Genomic DNA, 19,784 nt, shown 5'->3' with positions numbered 1-19,784 from the left:
GTTGTAATGCCACAAGGAGATTAGTTACAAGATATTACATTTTCCTTGAGGATTCTCTCATTTTATGGAAATCCAAGAAACAGACAAATACCTCAAGATTATCTATAGAGGCAAAGTATCAGGCCATGACAAACACGTGCTTGGAATTGGCCTGGTTACAATACATCTTACAAGACTTGAAAGTGACTCAATCTTCTCTCACACCTGTGTTTTGTGACAATCAAGTAGCATTATACATCGTAGCCAATCCAGTATTTTACAAACGAAAAAAATACATTGAGATTGATTGTCACATTATTCGAGAAAAGATGCAAGCAAGCCTAATATCACCCCCTCTTACATGCCTACTTGCTTATAGTTGGCAGATGTGTTCACCAAGGCGTTGGGAAAAGATCAATTTCACACATTACGTTGGGACTTGACAATGTTCACTCTCTAACTTGAGGGGTATTAATATTTCATTCCTTTTTCTTGATATATTTCTTTCCTTATGTTGTAACATAGTTTTCTTATAATTTTCAGCTCGATAAATATTCTTGGTTTATTATAAAAGATGATATTTAAGCTAATTAGTCTAGAACCCCTAGTATATATAGGTGATCAATTGTAAAGAAAAATACAATTCAGTGAAAATATTTTCGCCATAGGTTCTCTTCAAATTCTTTACATTCAATTTCATCTTCTTGCTTTTCAACAACACTGCAATAACTCACGTAAAAAAAAATTATTTTGATTGGAATAACCTTAATTAAGATTATGAATTATAAATAGTAATCTCTTATACATGAAATTGTTATATAAGAATCACAGAAAATGTACGATTCTTTTCAAAATAACATTTTAAAATGTTTATATAATGGTGGGGAAGAAAGAGACAGGTCCCACCACGCACCAAGTCAAAATGACCAATGCGCTATATATTGCTATATAAGAATTTCACAAATTAATATATATATATATATATATATTTGAAAATCTATAATGAAAGTTTTACTTACTTTTATTTCTTAATGTAATTCCTTGATAATTAAATTAATGTTACTAAAAATTTGCAACAGCTGCCCACAATTTGGGCCTTTGGAGAACGATTTTCCCGGAATTATTATAAAGTTATTAGAGCTTTGGATTGAAGCTAGAAAAATAGAGAAGTAATTAATACTTGCAATATAAATGTTGATATATATAAATGTATATATGATCAGACGTTAAAAATGGTAATTAATTTGCTAAATTTGGTTTATCAGTTGTGGTTGTCATTTTTGGGACAATTGTGTGTGTTAGATTGGAATTATATGAATGAATGAAGGGATGTCTACTGAAATTTATGGAATATTATTTGTTCATCCCTATCTTAAAGAAAGTATTAATTAATTATATATATATAGGCATTCTCTGACCACTTATTTCATAATTTGATTTTGTTCACATTCTTCATTGATCTGTGCTTTCAATTATTTGGAACAAATTCTAATAGGTCAAGCTGGTCATATTTATTGGTCTTTCATGAGATTTTTTTTTTCTTTTTTGGTTTTGTGCCAATAAACATTAATGCTATTTGGTGAACTTTTAACATTTCTTGGGTGGGGTGGAGCTCACGTGCTTGGAAAGCCAAATCTTAAAAATGCACGTGACTCAATTTGGTTCAACTTCATAATTCATACTTAGATCTATAATGTGGAAGATTAATTTGGCATTTGGTTTGGTTATTTGATTGAGTGGTAGATTCAATTAATTCTTCTCTTTTTTCTTTCTCTCCACTAGCAAGTAGCTATCAAATAAATAATTAAAAAAAAAAAAAGGTACCTCTCAAATCTCACTACTTGCAAATAATACAGCATGTGTGCAATAATGTTTGGATATACTAAATATATAAAAATATGGGTGGTATTCTTATAAAATAATAATTATTTTAATTCAAGTCATTTTTTTATTAAAATCAATGAATGTTCAGACCTCTATATAAAAATAAATTTAATACATAATTTTTGTATATTTATTTACAACACATAATTTCTGATTTTAATTTTAAAATGGGGCTTTAGAGAGAATTGTACCAAAAGTTGAAGCTTGAGTTGGCCACCCACTGGCAAATCCCCAGTAAAAATTGACTGCTCTTATTCTACCAGAACACTTGAGTAGATATGATTTGATTTTAATTTGTGTTTGAATTCAGTGCTGGCAACGAGTTAAAAATCCATAAAGTGAAGACCAATTGCCCATCTTGTCATCATGAAGAAGAATGTGAAAGCTTAGGTCATAGATATTTTAGCAAGGTAGGGGTGGGCATGGTGGAAACTGGAGTGTGTTTCAACTTTCAGGCATGTATGTGTATAATTTAGACGCTGGCACTTTTCACTGTAGATGTCTATCCACATGGAACATGACTAAGCAAAAGATGTCGACAACGACAACCATTAGCATAGAAATGAAAATAGCATTCCGCGTAACAAGAGTGTCATTAGATGACATATGAACGGGGCTAATGCCATGTCATAACCTACATATACATATACATATATATATATACTGGAGTGGTAAAAGATCATACCATTCTCTATTACGGTAAGAGTTTAAACTCTTTTAAGAATAAACTTACCAATAAATTTTTATTCACATATAAAATACCTGTGAGCTGTGATGTATAAGTTAATAGTGTTTAAAGAACAAAATTTACCTAATACACACTAAAAATAACATATAGTAATTACAATTCTCCTCAATAACAGAATAATAAATAAAAAATCTGATGCAAATACAACGTTTTAAAAAAGGATAAAGCTATTTCTATAGAAGGGGGTGTACAGAAACTTTATAGAATAATGAAATGACTAAATTACCCCTCATTTGTTCAACCCAAAACACTCTCTCTCTCTCCTTTGCCCCTCTCTCTCTCGCCTCGCCTCGCCTCTCCTCTCCTCTTTTCTGTCTCTCTCTCGCCTCGCCTTCACTCTCGTTGCTTGCCAACTGCCGCCGCCCGCTGCATCTTGGTTTGTTTGATGGTTGTCGGTTGCTGGAGATTGCAGAAGTGAAGAGACGAGGTAGCAAGGCGCAGAAGAGAGGCGACGAAAAGGCGAGGCACAGAGATGAAGCGACAAGAGGAGACGAGAGGCGGTGGATTGCAGCTGCGAGAGGAGGCGAGACGGCGGTGAGGTTGTAGGCAAGGGCGAGAAGAGGGGAGAGAGAGAAGGGGGTGAACAAATAGCGATATATCACGATTTATCGCATCTATAAAAGGATTTATGTAAGCCCCTTTTGTACAAATAGCGTCGTCCTTTAAAAAATGTACAAATCTGCCTTGGTTCATTCCTCAGCTTTCATCTATTTCCTCTTTGGCAACTTTTTCTGTGTCTTCAGCCAAGTCTCCCACTTGTTTGAGCAAACAAAACCAAATCCAAATGCAATGATCATAAGAATATATAAACGTGTGTAGTTTCCTGGAAGTGGGCAACACTTGAAAAGCTCCAACAAAATGAATCCCACTTTGCATAATTAATATTATACTAAGTTTCACAGAAGTGGAACAATAATAACTCCATATAAAATGAACACCCACTTACTTGGGCAACCAAAAAAAAAAAAAATTATTAGCATATCCACCTATTTTAACCAAATGCAAATGCTCCTCTATGGATCCTTATCCTTGTTTAGTTGCTACAAAACAGGACAAAGAAAATGACATTATCATAGAAGTCGTAAAAGCCACTGCAATAATACTACTACTAAAGTGACAGTTTTACTATTACAATTCACTGTATGCAAAAGAGTCTCCATTTTCTTTTCTATCTACAGATTATATCTGTGTCCTCAGGGGAGTTTTAGAATACTTTCCTGGTTTTGATGAAACTGGTTTGCCGGAAAACTGAACTGGAACAGAGATCCAAAGAATTTTGCATAGTTTTAGAGAACACAGAAGCCACTGCCATGATACTAAATAATTTTGCATAGTTTTGCTATTATAATTCACCATAACACAATAGAGTCTCCATTTTCTTTTCTATATACATATTCTATTTGTGAGTTTTAAAATACTTTCCTGGCCTCGACAGAAACATGTTTTCCGGAGAACTGAAACAGAAATCCAAAGAATTTTGTACAGTTGACAAATGTTTCCTTTCCCTAGCCATCCAGCTCTCTGAGGATAGTGAGTAGATTCAAGAAAAGGTTAATGATGTCAAGATAAAGCGACACAGATGCGATGATGTATTCATCGTAGGAGAAGCGCTTGATGATGTTGTCTGTGTCGTATACGATATATGCAGAGAATATTAATGCTCCCAGCAACGCATAGATCATTACCCCAGTCCTACCCAGCGGGAAGAGCATCTGAAAGGAGAAGGCAGATGGATTAATGGAGGATTAGGCGAAACAGAGCTAGATGGTAGCTTCTGTACCTGAATCAGGCCAAAGACCATAAGCAGTATAGTGGCAGCAAACAAGAAAGGGCCGAGGAAACTGAAATCATGGCCTCTCTTTGCAGCCCAGAATGTGTACTGAGTGAGACTCACTACCACCACCGCTGTTAGAATGGCGGCTTCCAAGATGATCTTACCTGCAGCCTCAATTCAAAGTAATGGTTTTCAGAAAAGAAAAGGCCAGCGTATTTGATAGGCAAAATTCATGGATATAAGCCACGGCTATTTTCTAAAATAAGATATCTAAGAGCATCTCTAACCCATCACCTCAAACTTACCTCAAATTTAGGGTAAAACTTACCCCAAATTTGGGGTAAGACCTAATTCCTCTCCAACCCTTAACCCCAAATTTGGGGTAAAGAAATAGTTTATTCTTTTTTTCTTTATTTTTTGATTCTAAACATTTTTTTATAATGTAAATTATTTACTTATTTATTATATATCAATTTAAATTATTACCTAAAAATTACATAATTAACTAAAAAAATTAATTATCAATAATATTAAAAAAGAAAAACATTACATTTACTATTTCAATTAATAAAATATTATATTAAACACAACAAAATTTATTAATTATTATTCATTAATTGATTATAATTTATTAATATTATTTAAATATTATTAATACTAATAATAAGTAAAAAAATTGTAAAAATATATAAAGGTGGGATACAAAAGAAATTAAATTTTGTTATAGTTAAAATGAAGGGGGCAAAATAGGGATAAATTTACTACCCCAAATTTGGGGTCAAGAAATAGTGCAACCTCAAATTTGGGGTAATAATATTCATAACCCCAAATTTGAGGTAATAATATTCATAACCCCAAATTTGGGGTAGGATTTGGGGGTGGGTTGGAGAGGGTTTTACCCCAAATTTGGGATTTTACCCCAAATTTGGGGTTGGGTTGGAGATGGTCTAAAGGATCAAAATTGATGCTGACAAAATATTTTATGGCAAGGTGGAGGCCAAATGAAGCAGTTATCTATTATTTCACTTCGGCTGGTTACAAAATAACTGACAAAGATTACCGCTCCTAACTAATTGCTTTAGAAAAAGCGAAAGGAAGGGGAAATGATTTTTTTCCCCAAAATTGGGGCCGAAATGGTGTGCTGACCAGTGACATACAAATTTCACCACTTGAAGGGTTTAAATTTGTTTTTCAACCCATTGACACACTATTTTCGGCGCATCAATTTTGGAAAATGTCTCAGTTTCCGCTGAGGTATGAATGATATAGGTGTTCTTGAGTGTTTTTTCATGAAGTTTTATGGTAAACTGAGGACTATTCTTTTGTCATATTTTCAAGCATCCACATTGTGAAAGAACAATTACAATTAGAAGATTCTTGCCTGCTTGGACATTACATTGACCTCAAGAAACTGTATTAACAAAAATGATATCCCAGAAGGTGCAAAACCACATTTCATGTATCCAGCATTTGATATGAAGAACTTCTTCAAATTGAAAACACATATAAAATCTGAAGTGCAAATTTCACATTAGCATATGCGTATCACATTCCTTGTGGAATAAGGGTTTCCTTGAGAAACGACCCGTTGGAGGCAACTTCTTGTGTTATATCCTTGAACAAACCATGACTACTGCATTGATTCTCCAATACCAATCCAATGGTGTTTCAATGTGGTTCGATTTGCTACTTATTCACCATTCCATATTGCAAACAAATTGTTTGTGAATACACCGGAAAGAAGACATAAAAAATGAGAGAATTGCGCACCTTTGGTAAACGCACACGACATTCCGACCCCAAAAGAAAGTGTAACGGTAAACAACCCCAGCAGAAAAAGATTCAGCGGATGCCGATCGTGATAGTGATACAACGGGCACAGAACTGCAATTTACAAAGAAGAAATCCAATTGAGGGAACACAGATTACAGATTAAAGAATCAGGAAAGTTGAACACCGAGATGTTTGATGGAAAAGCGGTACCAATGAAGGGTATGATGAGGATGACAATGTAGAGGAGAAAGCCAGCCGGAGTTTTGGCAAAGAAAATGGCAATCGGACGAACAAAAACGATGACGGCGGCAACCATCGCCGTGAGCAGCAACTGGATTGCGACGATGGAATAAATCTTGCGGATGAATGCCCACCGAAGCTCTGCATTCTCTACCATTCCCGGGTACAATGCGTTGCTGTTTCCTGTTTCCAGGTCGCCTTTCCCTGGTTGCCACATCTTTAAATCCCAAATCACGCCCGGCAAAAAAAATCTATGGGTTCTTGATGTAGTTTTTGTCCTCAAGGACCATAAATATTCAGAACCCAAATGAAAATTCGCAGGAATTAGCTTATGGGTTCTGAAAGATGAGGAAGAATTGAATGTCGAGGGCGGGCCAGGGAATTGGCAGTTATTTATGTTTCCGAATGGAACTAGATGGCGGTTTGGGGAATAAATAGGGGGGCGGTTGTATTTCTGTAAATGGAAAGACACAACTGGCTTACAGTTGGATGGGCTGCCCCTATATTGTTGCTTTTGTTTTCAGGATAAGCCGATAATATTGAATGTAACAATAATACCACATCATATGTACCATCATGCATTTAGATTGTAAATAAATTACAGTTGGGTCATGAGTGGTGCTTACAAATTCAAAAAAAAAAAATCACAATATACCCAGAAAAATGACCTGACGAAAGGGAAAAGAAGAGAAAAAAAAAAAGAATCCAACTGGGAACTGGGAGCATTACTAGACTGGGAAATACACTTCAACCAGCCATTTACTATATATTATTACAGACAGAATTTGAACGTATCGTGTCCTTATGTTTCTGGGAAGAAACATAAAAGATGGGGATAGATGGTGAAGAAGGGCGTGCAAAGAGCAGAAGGGGGTCTCTTTAGCTATCTGCGGCTCTGAAGACAGTCAACAACGAAAGGAAGAGATTGATGACGTCCAGATACAACGATACAGATGCCCAAATGTACTCGTCGTAGGAATAACGCTTGATCAGGTTGTCCGTGTCGTATATGATGTACCCACAGAATACAATTGAAGCCAGGCACCCGTATATCATGACAGAGATCTTACCCAGAGGGAAGAGCACCTGCAAAAACGGAAAGCAAGAGATAGTCAAATCGGCACAAGAAAAATTCCAACCTTGAAGAAACTTAATGAATCCATAGATTGACAAATCAAAGATGGGGTCATTAATATAATACCTGAATCAGTGAAAAGAGAATAAGCACAACAATAGCACCAAACAAGAAGGGCCCGAGGAAGTTGAAATCCTGGCCTCTTTTCACAGCCCAGAATGTGTATAAAGTGAGGCTTACAACCACAGCAGCTGTTAAGATTACTGCTTCCAATATTACCTTCCCTGTGAACAAATGAAACTTTCAACAATTTCAACCATAAGGCAACCAAAATATCACGAGAAAACCCTCATATTTGTTACTTCATTCAAGGTGTTCATCTATGGCAAATCAATGTTCACAATGCATCAGAGGCAAGATCCATATAATCAAAACAATCATAGCAAGATCCAAGTATAGCAGACTGAAAAAAGGTTACTCTGTTACATGGTTTTGTCACAACATAAAGAAGTTGATGGCACAAGGGAGAATGTATCTGAAATAGTTGATGTTGAATTACACAAAGGGAGAACATTTGTGAAAAGCAACTACACATTTTCAGTAGAAAAGAAAAGATAGTTCTAATCAAAAGCAACTAGTAAACTCTCTCTCTCTCTCTCTCTCTCTCTCTCATCCAAAAGGGAAAACAGTTTTTCTCTTTCAACTAATAATCTCTCTCTAAAAATTATTTGATGTTCTTAACCATGTTTTTTTCCCAAAAATGTTATTTGGACACACAACTTTGGCACTTTGTATTATGCTGAGGTAAACCCATGTGAAGGTTACACACACTAATGCCGATGTGACAACACATCAATGATGAGAAGTACACTCACAGGAACCCTCATGCGGGTTAACTGAGCGTAAGACAAGGGTGTCAAAATTGTGTCCAAATAGCATTTCCATCTTTTTCCCTACCATATATGTTCTTAACAATGCTTTTTTCCACAAAGACAGTTGTGCCCAATATAATAAATATTTCTTCCTAGTTGTCACTACTTAGGACACTTGCCTAAAAAAACTTTATGATCATAACTATAAAGAGGCATGGAGGTTCAAAAGTGAAAGTTATTGCACGAATCAATATTGAAAGTTCACATCGGTACCAGGAACATGACATGTTTCAGGTCATGGTATGGAAACAGGTTTGAGGTATGTTAGTGTCACAGTTGTGCTGTGACAACTTCCATCCTCCTAATTTGGTGTGAATTAGGAGTCGCTAGAGAACCGTAAGAAGAAAAGAGAAGGGATTGGAAGGGAAGGGAGAGTGAGAGAGTAGAGAGTAAGGAGGAAGAGGGAGAGAATAAAGAGAATAGGAATCTGAATTTGGATAATTTGATTGATATTGTTGCAGGAGGCTGACACAGTTTATTTAAGGAACCCATAGGTGCTGCCACAGCAGATCATCTCTCCTCTAACAGATTATTTTGTCCTATTCCAACACACCTTTACACCTGGCACAACAGCCTAACAAACTACCAGCTGAAAATTGTAAAGACTATAACTAATAATGGGAAGAAAATAGCCAAATCTACTTAATCTCTGCAGCAAAATTTATCCAACTTTCGGTCTTCCTCTTGTTTAGCGACAATACCCCTTTCTTCAGCAATTTCTTGTCCTCAAGAAATGTTCAAGAGGCTGGCTGCCCTTGGAAACTATTGTAATAATTGGGGAAGATATTCCCAGGTAGCCTTTATTGACGACTCTCCTTACCACCCAACCAGCACTTGGATGAGAGGGGCTCATTGGTGATAAACCACTCTTCTTTCCAGTATAGCCTCGAGCTCCTTTGTTCCTTCTTTCTCCTTCGGTAGCATTGGTAGCTCAAGGTTAACCCTCTCCTTGCCTGTGGTCCATTTTAACAAGGACACATGAAAGACCAGATGGATTTTGGATCCTTCCGGTAGCTACAATTGGTAAGCCACCTTGCCAATTTTAGCGGTTATGGGAACGGTCCAAAGTACTTAGGGCTGAGTTTGGAAACTGGCCCTTGGGAGTTTTAGGTGTAGATGCCTGAGTCTTAGGTAGACACTTTCCCCAACCTCAAACTCACGATCACTTCTCCGCCTATCGGCGTATTGTTTCATCCGGTTTTGGGCCGATGCCAACTCCTACTTGAGTTGCTGCAATACCTCCCTTCTCTGCTGCAAGTACTCTTCCACTGCTAGTGCAGAGGTATGCCCTCCAATGGCTGGTAGGGTAGGTGGGCTATACCCAAACACCACCTCAAATGGTGTTCTCCTTATAAAAGCATGGTGGCTGGAATTGTACCACCAGTGCTAAAGCCAGTCACCTATGCCAACTCTTGGGCTGCAACAAACACATGCATCGAAGATAGGTTTCTAGGCTTTGATTAACCCTTTCTGTTTGCCCATCGGATTGGGATGATAGGCAGTTGAAAGGTTGAGTTCCATGCCCATGTTCTTCATCAACTCCCTCCAAAAATGGCTTATAAACACCTTGTCTCGATCATATATAATGGATTTAGGAACCCCATGCATAGCTACCACTCTATCCATGAATGTCCTGGCTACTTCTTGGGTGGTGTATGTATGAGCCAATCCTATAAAGTGTGCATATTTAGTAAGTCGGTCTACCACCACCATTATACAATCCTTCCCCTCGGATTTCGACAGACCTTCGATGAAGTCCATGGACACACTTGTCCATGACTATTCCGGTATTGGCAGGGGTTGTAGCAACCCTAGATATGCCACGTTTTCCTGTTTGCACCTCTTACATGTATCACATTCCATCACGAAATCCTACTGCCCTACGGAGTTGCGGCCAATTGAACAACTGCTTCACCCTCAGACAAGTGTTTTGGATACCTGAATGCCCCCCTAAAGGGGAGTCGTGCAGGGATTGTAGGATTTTCCTCTTGAGTTCCTCATCGTGGCCCACTACAATTCTTCCTTTATACCTCAGCAGCCCATCCACCATGGTGTAACCTTCTGCCTCCTCGTTTCCCAAAGCTAATTTCTCCAGCAGACCCTTTATGTGTTCATCTCCCTCATGGTTGTCCACCACTTCCTTGTACCACTCAGGGATTACAACAGTTATGGTAGCTGCACTACCTTCTTCTTGACATTTCGACAGGGCATCAGCAACCAAGTTTTCCTTCCACTTCTTATATTGTATGGAGTAATTTAGCCCCATTAACTTTGCCATTTCCTTCTTTTGCAATTGAGTTTGGAGCTTTTGTTGTAGCAAAAACTTCAAAGACTCGTGATCAATTTTGATCACAAACCTCCCTACCTCCAAGTAGTGCCGCCATTTCTCAACAACCATAAGAGCAGCCAAAAACTCCTTTTCATATATACTCAAGCCTAAGTGTCTTGGACTGACGGCTTGACTTAAAAAAGCCAATGGTCTGCCATCCTGCATCAAAACAACCCCAATCCCCACTCCACATGCATCCGTCTCAAGCACAAAAGGCTTGCTGAAATCTAGCAACCCTAATGTGGGAACCTTGCTCATTACCACCTTCAATTTTTCAAAAGCGTCTTCTGCTTCCTGCCCCCACTGGAAGTTTCCTTTCTTCAATAAGTTTGTAAGGGGCTTGCTAATCACTCCATATCCCTTCACAAATCTTCGGTAGTACCCGGTGAGTCCTAGGAAACCCCTAAGAGCCCTTATGGTAGTAGGCCTAGCCAATCGAGCATAGCCTCCACCTTCCTTGGATCGGTACTGACCCCATGCCCGAGATTAAGAGCCCCAAGTATTCCACTTGGTCCTGACCGAATGCACACTTGGACTTTTTGATGAATAATTGGTTGTTTCTAAGGACCTCAAAAATGGTTCTTAGGTGGTTAAGATGTTGGTCCAAGCTTAGGCTATAGACAATGATGTCATCAAAAAACACAAGTATGAATTTCCTTAGATAGGGTGCAAATACTTGGTTCATTAGGGATTGGAAAGTGGTCGGGGCATTGGTGAGCCCAAAGGGCATCACCAAGAACTCAAAATGGCCATGGTGAGTTCGGAATGCAGTCTTGTGGATATCCTCGGGCTTCATCCTGATTTGGTGGTAGCCCGAGCGCAAGTCAAGTTTGGAAAAGAATTTGGCCTGGTGAAGCTCGTCCATTAGGTCTTCAATAAGGGGTATGGGAAACTTAACTTTGATGGTTAGGGTGTTAAGTTGGCGATAATCTACACAAAAAGGCCAAGAACCATCTTTTTTCTTAACTAACAGAATTGGGGAGGCAAAGAGACTGTGGCTCGGTCTAATGAAGGTTTGGCTCATTTCTTTCAACATTCTCTCAATTTCGTTTTTCTGGACAGGGGTATAACGGTAGGATCTGATATTAACAGGCTTAACATTCGGTTTTAGGTTAATGGCATGGTCAAAAGTTCGGTTAGGAGGAAGGGTGTTTGGTTCCAAAAAGAGGTCCTTGAATTCTTCCAACAATTCATCAATAAGTGGTAACGTGCATACCTGGTCAGTTCCCCCTCGTTGGTGACTGACAGTTAGCTGTAGCTCCCCCAACTCCTCTCCCTTAGAACTCCCTTCCACTTCCACAATGGAAAATAGCTGTGTGAGTTGACTCCACTTGCTCTTGAGGACCCTTTGCAACCTCCTACCTATAATCATCTTGCAGGTAGCAGTCTCCCTCCCACTGGTGAGTGTCATTCTTCTTCCTTCTTTTTCAAAGGACACCTCCATACGGTTGAAATCAAAGCATATGGGGCTCACCCCCTTCATCCAGTCCACCCCTAAAACGACATCACACCCTCCTAGTTGCAGCAGCATGAGGTATGCCTCGAATTTCTCCTCTTGCATTTCCCACATGAATCCCAGACAGGCCGAGTTACTCACTACTTAGTTTCCGTTAGCCACAGTGACACTCAAAGGCAATGTACTAGTGAGCTGACACTTTAGTTTCTTGGCAGTGCTATCATCGAGGAAGCTGTGTGTGCTCCACTGTCAATTAGGATTGACAAACTGCCCCCCTTCACCTTGCCCTCAACCTTAATTATCTTGTTATTGGTGATTCCCTTGAGTGCATGGAGGGATATCTCTCCATTATCCTCTACTCCTCCTTCATCGGTTCCTTCCACTTCCTCTCCTTCTTCGTCTTCTACTTCTTTTTCTCCTCGGCCTTCTAATAGCAACAATTGACGTTTGCATTGGTGCCCCGAGAAGTACTTGTCCCCACATCTATAACAGGCACCAGGTTGCCTTCTAGGATCATTAGGTCTCCCACCAAAGTTGGTAGCATCAAAATTCCTTCCCCCGACATTACCTCTCACCAGCTCCTTGTTGACCCCCTTGTTGTTCCCTCCTTGTTGCCAATTTCCCGTGTGTATCGCCCTTTGCTGCTGCACCTTCTGCTTCTTTAGCAGCGCCTCCACCACCATCTCTTGCAACTTGGCACTCTCGGCTGCCTGCTCAACCGTTCTTGGCCTGATCATCTTCACCATAGGCCTCAGCCAGGAATGAAAATAGCCAAATCTACTTAATTTCTGCAGCAAAATTTACTTAATTTCTGGGATTCATGTGGAAATTGTAAAGACTATAATTAATAATGGGAAGAAAATAGCCAAATCTACTTAATTTCTGTAGCAAAATTTATCCAACTTTCAGTCTTCCTCTTGTTTCGTGACAGTTAGCATGCTAATTTTGTGGTATGGAAGGAGTAGGCTTAATTGATTCATTATTTCAGGTTGTTATACATTTTATAGTTGTACTCGATTCAAAATTAGTTGAGTTGACACCATGCTGTTATAGAAGTTGGTTTATTTGATTTTGTTTTGAATCCTTTTCTAAGTTCTATGTACTTGTACAACTTACGCAATGGAGAATCCTAAGCAAACAAAGTCAAGTCCTAAGCAAACAAAGTCAAGTTTAAATATAGTTCAAAATGCAGTAAAATATACAAGAGATTGAGGTAGGCAAGCTTTCTTTTCTTTCATTTTCTTTGAAATTATTTTGACTTTTAAGTTCCTTCCCTGGCGTTCAGTTGTTTTAACTGAATTCATTCATGCACCATTTAGGATCCTCATTCTCAGGGATTCAGATTGTGTTTCTTGCAATTCGGGGACAAAAGAACTATGATCTGAATTGCAGTTCTAGGGGGAAAAAGTGAACCCGGTAACTATGTTCACATCCCTTTTCAAGGGTTTGTTGATAGGAACTAATAAGACTTCAACGTTCAAAAATGAAAATTGTTGAATGTATCAATGGTAAAAGTTCACATCGCCTCTTTTTGAAAATTTGCGGATGGGAACTAACAAGACTTCAATGGAAGGCAATATCAAATTGTACAGCATGTTTATGTACTAAGTCATGGTACCAGCCTTTTGTATCTGAAGGCCTCAGCCAGGAATGAGCCAAGATGATAATTATCTGATACATACTTCATATTCTTGGTGCATGGGGATTATTTTCCAAGCAACTTTGCAGTACTTAAGCTTCCCGTCTTACTTGAAAAACCCAAGTTCTGGCTTACTAACTCAAAACCTAATGGTAGGCTAAGAAAACAATGAATTGAATAGCAAAGAGAACAATAAAATAACATTTTGGAAAGGGCTTTTCCCGCTACACTCCAGAACCCCCCGCTTACCCTTTACAAATGAGGTCCTCCTTTACTTAGAAGTGCCCAAGAAAATCATATGTGGCTAGGATTATGTCATATGTAAATGAATCGGTAGTACAAGTATCTAAAATATTTACACAGTCACAGAAATCTAGAAATATGTACCAGTACCTCTATATTTCTCTAGAACCTTCAACACTCCCAAGTAATTTCAAGAATTCTACAATATTCTAGAATGATCAAGAAAACTCTCAAAAGTTATAAAATGATATAAATACTCGGGGATCATCTATTCTCTAGGCATCTCTAAAGAATTTAACCCACTTCGAGAATTTCCTACAGTGACAGAGTGATCTCCATCAGAGTAGCCAAGATTGGTGTCAATTTGTGCAGTTCATGACACTTGGTCTCTATTTGGGAATTGAATATGACAAGCCAAAACAAAAGGAATTGCAGTTTTCCTTTCCTCAATTCCCAAAAAAGTTATAGTTGATCAATTCAGGCCCGAGCCCACCGTACAGAATGCTGCGCTATAAGCCACACAGACCTCATATACATGTCCATACATCAGGTTATCCTCTGTGATTGAACGCCAAATTATTAGTCCATAATTTACCCCTCTGTGATCCGGGGGAGTACAAATACTGCAAGACCAAATTAGGGTTTCATCTGAATTCAAGGTGTTTCATCAAAGAAGTAAAATTTCCAACTTCAAAAGAGAGCAAAAATTGGCATAGAAAGACTTTACCGCTGGTGAAAGCACAAGTCAGTCCCACCGCAAAAGAAATACTAACAGTGAAAATCCCAAGCAGAACGAAGTTGACAGGGTGCTTCTGATGATAGTAATACAGTGGGCACAGCACTGAAACATCAAAAAAGTCAATTATAAGTACCGATAAAAGGGGGAAAATTAAGAAATGATTGATTGATGGAATAGAAAGGGTACCAATGAAAGGCGTTATGATGAGCAGGATATAAAGGGCCAAACCGGCCCCGGTGGTGGTAAAGAAGACGGAGATTGGGCGGACGGCGACGACCACCGCCGCGACGGCGATGGTGCAAAGCAACTGCAAGGTCAGAATGGAGTAAATCTTGCGGATAAAGGCCCACCGGAGCTCCGGGCTCTCCAGCATCATCGGGTATAATGGCGTCGACCCCGACTCCGCGTCATGTTTCCGGTACTGTGCTTGCCACATCTTCCCCAATATCAAACTCGGCCGCGAAAAAATTCACAAAAAACCAACAAAGTTCACGAAACAAGTTGCAGAAACGTAGGCTAATAATTGTTGATTCTTTACCGGGACTGAGAGAAATGCAGAGTCGTTTTGGAAGACGAAGAGAGAGCGCTCGGGTTTTGATCGTCTCCCGCGAAGAGGTTACGGTGAGGGAAGCAGAGCGGCGTGGGCGTAATTGGCTAAGGGTTGTTGGATTTAGAAACTTCGCGATTATTCCACCCGTGGACGGCAATTTTGTAAAGATTCACACAAAATAATATTAGAGAAAAACTAGTAACATTTCTTTTATATAATATTAATTATTATCTTAATTATCATAAGAATATATTATTTTTAGATAAAATATATTTTTATTTTAATAAATATATATTAAATGATAATAAATGTATTTTATTTCAATATATTTAATTAACTAATATAATTATTTAAAATTTAAAAATAATATTTATTTATTACATAGTATCTAAAAATAAAATACACTTATAATAGATAATAACTAAGGGTGCGTTTGATTGCAAGGGTAGAATTTGATTGGAAAGAAAATAAATTCCAGGGAATTGAATTCCTGTAAATTGAAAATTTAAACTGTTTGATTGATATAATTTTGTATCTGGAAAATTATGTTAATTTCCATCTTTTGATATTTGATTGATAATATTTTTCATATAATTTGGTCCTTTTCCTAACATTTTGCGTTTGATATGCATTATTTTCTATAAAAAATAACACATTTTCCATATAATTCATTGGTGAAAATGTATTAAAAAATACTGAATTCCTATACAGACATATATATATACACATATATATACATATACGCACACTAATACATACATATATATCAACACAGAAAATTCTTCATCTTCATCCTTGCATACACAAACATATATATACATAAATATATATATATATACACACACAGAAAATTCTTCATCTTCATCGCTGCCTTACTCTCTCATTCGCTTGCCCTCCCTCTCCATCACACACATATATATATTTACACACACATACATACATATCTGTTGTCTCACCCACTCATTGCCGTTCACCGTTGCTGACCCACTCGCTTGCTAGCCCTCTCTCTCACTGCCTTTTTCTCTCGCTCGCCCGCTCTCCCTCTCATTCGCTCTCTGTCTCTCTCACTGCAGATCTCTATGGAAGTTGAAAAATATGAAGATGGGAGCACAGTGGGTTGCTCTCTCAATTGCCTGAAAAATCGGAGCTCCTCCCCCTAGAGAATTTGATTTCCTTGATTTGAAGGAAAAAGCTATCACGTGACAAGAAACGAGAAAATGAATTTTCAAGAAAATTTTAGCTGTCAAACACTGCATAGATGGAAATTTGGTGGGAAAATGAAAAAATTAGGCTATCAAACAGGCCTAACATTACTCTCATTTTATTATTCTCTCTTTCATGAGTGTTTAAAAAAAAATATGCTTAAAGGCATATGAGAATAGTTAAACTGTCATTCAATTTTATTATTATACCTATATATTTCTAATCCCATCTTAACGAATCAAACATATCATCAAATTTTGTCTTCAAAATGATTGAATGTTAGCATCACAATTTTCAAAGATGATCGGGTGAATGAATAAAAGGAAATTTCATGCATACCTTAATTTGAAGGGTAACTGTAAAATGTATTCGAATAGTATTACCAAAATTTCATGTTATATTGTATTTTTTTATATTATTAGATAATAATTGTTAAAATTTATATGATGATTAAAATATTTGTATATTTAAATTAATTTTTATATTTTTTATTATTATTTATCTCTAATTACTATCTATTTTGTTATTTTATCCCTTTATCAATGGTAGGGATGTGCAATCGGTTATAACCGAACTGAATTGATCAAAAATTATGAATTGAACCAAACCGAACTATATGTAATAACCGAACCAAACTGACCAACCCACCCCAACTAACCGAAACCGAACAAACCGAAACCTAAACCATACTAACCGAATTGAACCGAAAATGAACCGTAAACGAACTGGAACACAAAACTAACCAACTGACTGTCTTGCTGTTGTCGCCGGCCACATAGTCGGCTGGTGATTCCGATCATCGAATTCCCCCAACCACGATGACCCACATACCCAAAAATTAAAAGCATCTAATGGTTAGATTTTAGTAGATTTAGATTTCAAACTTTCAATGTAAAAGAGAAGTTGTACCCATAAAACTTACTTAAAAACTATCGGCGTCATCTTCGTCTCTGGCCATCAGAAGCAGCTCGCATCGGCGTCATCTTCGTCTCTGGCCATCGGCAGCAGCTCGTATCGGCGTCATATTCTTCTCTAACCTTCGCCTTCGCCTTCATCTTCGCCATCGGCGACGACGAGGGATGGTGGAGGAAGAGAGATGAGATAAATAGATGAGACGGCTTGATCTATGAAGCCTTGAAGAGCCTTCATCTTCGCCATCGACGACAGCAAGGGATGGTGGAGGAAGAGAGAATGGACGAAAATATGACCATGAGGCAGTGTTGTCGCGCGATCAGATCTGAGATCTATGAAGAGATGAGATGAGGTAGTGCTGCGGCCGGCCAAATCTCATAGAGAAGAGAGACGAAATGGTGAGAGAGGGATAGAATCTTAAAGAGAGAATGCCGAAGAGAAGAGAAAACAATAGCAGACATGGGGTATTGCGCCCGTGTGAGGGGGAGGGGCAATTTGATTCGATTCGGCAAGGGAGAGGTGTTGCGCCCGCGTGAGGGAGGGGGGCGGTTCTGTTTGGCAGGGAAGGGGTGTCACACCTACGTGAGGGAGGGGGCGGTTCGGTTCGATAGATGGGGGTTATTGCTATTCAGTTCGGTTCGATTTTTCGATTATTTTTACGAAAATAATCACACCGAATCGAATAATCGATTTTTAAGGATAAAAATAACTGAATCGAATCGTTTCTTTTGAAAAATCGAACCAAATCGATCAAATTTGTCTATTCGATTCGATTAATTCGGTTTAACCGAACTTTTGCTCATCCCTAATCAATTGAGTCACAAATAAGTCGAGTCATTTATTAATGGTTCGATGTTTAACTCAACAAAATATTCTTATACTTAACTAATGATAACGACGAATGAGGGAGGATGTCATCAATGATGAATAGTGACAATAGTTGAAAGGGCATTTATTCATGGCTGATCACAGTGGTAGCGCAATAACGGATTGTCTAGTCACACGTGACAATATCAAAAGTTACCCACGGAGATAATGACATAAGAGACAATGACAATTTTTGCATCATTTTTCTTTTTTGATATCCTCTTATTCGTCTCTATTTTTTATTTAAACCAAAATATAAACTTGGAATAAAGTGTTTTACACATATAAACAATTTGTATCTTCCTATTGATTTTTTCTTCTTATTCATTTTATTTTTCATATTTGAACCCGGTTTAACATTAAGGTTCATTTATTTTTTATTTGATTTCTTCTTCATCTATCTCTGTATGCACAGACCACCCAGGTGGTTGGATTCATCATTATCACCTATTTCTTTTTTTTTGGCACAATTAATCTATGTTTATCGCAAATAAACCCGAGCGTCGTTTGGGTTTATTGTGATAAATTCATATTTTTTCTTATATTTTTATTTTTTCTTATATTTTTCTCTTTGTACAATAAATATGGGTTTATAATTTTTCTCTTTTTCTCATTTCAAGTAGTCTCATCAATTGTTATTTGTTTTTATTTTTATTTTTTTTTTAAATTAAAAGAGATAAGAGAACAAAAAAAAAGAAGATAAAATGATCATTTGAGTCTTTTATTTTTTTGAATGGTGGAGATGGTTGTTATTTCTGAAACATTGAGGAGTTTCTTGAAATTTTACTAAACCTCACGGGTGTTTTTAACAATATACTCTTAATAAATTTGTAACTTTTATAATAAATACAAAAAACGATAAATTTCACTAAATGTTTTGATAAAATACATAATAAACTATTTATGTATTTTTAAAAATATCACTAATTTTTATCAAAGTTAATTACTCCGTGTTGACAAATATTTTTGTAACACTCCGCATCGAGTGATAAGAAGATTCGGGAAGGAGGATCACCCATCCTTAGGTTACCCTAGGTCAAATACGCTTAACTTGGGAGTTCTTTACCTACATTTAGACCAAAAGATATTCAGTTGGTATTGTTTTATTTCTTACTTATTTTCGTTATATACTACTATTTTTCTGGACTTTTGGGGTATTACACATATCGTGTCATCATCACGGAACCCACAACTGTGGGTCAGCTCTCAGCTATCGCTCTTCAAATACCAGAAGCCTCACCGCACTTATGAGCCTCTCAGTGGGTTGTTTTATGGGTAACTTGATGTGAGATTGAGAACCAATGCTTATAGCACCATCTCCAACCCTCCCCTTAAGTGTGGTGGTGCTCGTGGGCGCGAACCATCTCAGGAGTGATAGATGGTGGTTTTTAGGGCCAAGGCCCGCAAGGTCCAGGGTTTTCCCACAAACAACGTCAAATGT

At 37.8% G+C, this 19,784-nt stretch overlaps 2 protein-coding genes across 3 annotated transcripts; both read right to left on the bottom strand.

The window, feature by feature from the left end:
• Nucleotides 1–2,890: 2,890 nt before the first annotated feature.
• On the bottom strand, nucleotides 2,891–6,832 carry LOC127797483 (protein LIFEGUARD 4-like). The gene is made up of 4 exons (XM_052330420.1): nucleotides 6,369–6,832; nucleotides 6,156–6,269; nucleotides 4,392–4,549; nucleotides 2,891–4,323 (listed from the first exon to the last, which is right to left on the bottom strand). The coding sequence occupies exons 1-4, from the start codon at nucleotides 6,613–6,615 to the stop codon at nucleotides 4,117–4,119; spliced, it is 726 nt and encodes a 241-aa protein (XP_052186380.1). The 5' UTR covers nucleotides 6,616–6,832; the 3' UTR covers nucleotides 2,891–4,116.
• A 135-nt stretch (nucleotides 6,833–6,967) lies between these two features.
• On the bottom strand, nucleotides 6,968–15,492 carry LOC127797482 (protein LIFEGUARD 2). Of its 2 annotated transcripts, XM_052330419.1 has the most exons (5): nucleotides 15,350–15,492; nucleotides 14,998–15,232; nucleotides 14,800–14,913; nucleotides 7,600–7,757; nucleotides 6,968–7,484 (listed from the first exon to the last, which is right to left on the bottom strand). In XM_052330419.1, exons 2-5 carry the CDS (start codon nucleotides 15,185–15,187, stop codon nucleotides 7,278–7,280), a joined length of 669 nt encoding a protein of 222 aa, XP_052186379.1. In that variant the 5' UTR covers nucleotides 15,188–15,232; nucleotides 15,350–15,492; the 3' UTR covers nucleotides 6,968–7,277. The 2 variants fall into 2 exon arrangements, with proteins under 2 accessions (XP_052186379.1, XP_052186378.1); XM_052330418.1 differs by having other exon boundaries at nucleotides 14,998–15,489.
• Between the last annotated feature and the right edge of the window lie 4,292 nt (nucleotides 15,493–19,784).

This window comes from Diospyros lotus, chromosome 3, assembly GCF_014633365.1.
Source record: "Diospyros lotus cultivar Yz01 chromosome 3, ASM1463336v1, whole genome shotgun sequence".
Taxonomy (NCBI): Eukaryota; Viridiplantae; Streptophyta; class Magnoliopsida; order Ericales; family Ebenaceae; genus Diospyros; species Diospyros lotus.
This window is presented reverse-complemented; position numbering and strand designations above follow the sequence as displayed.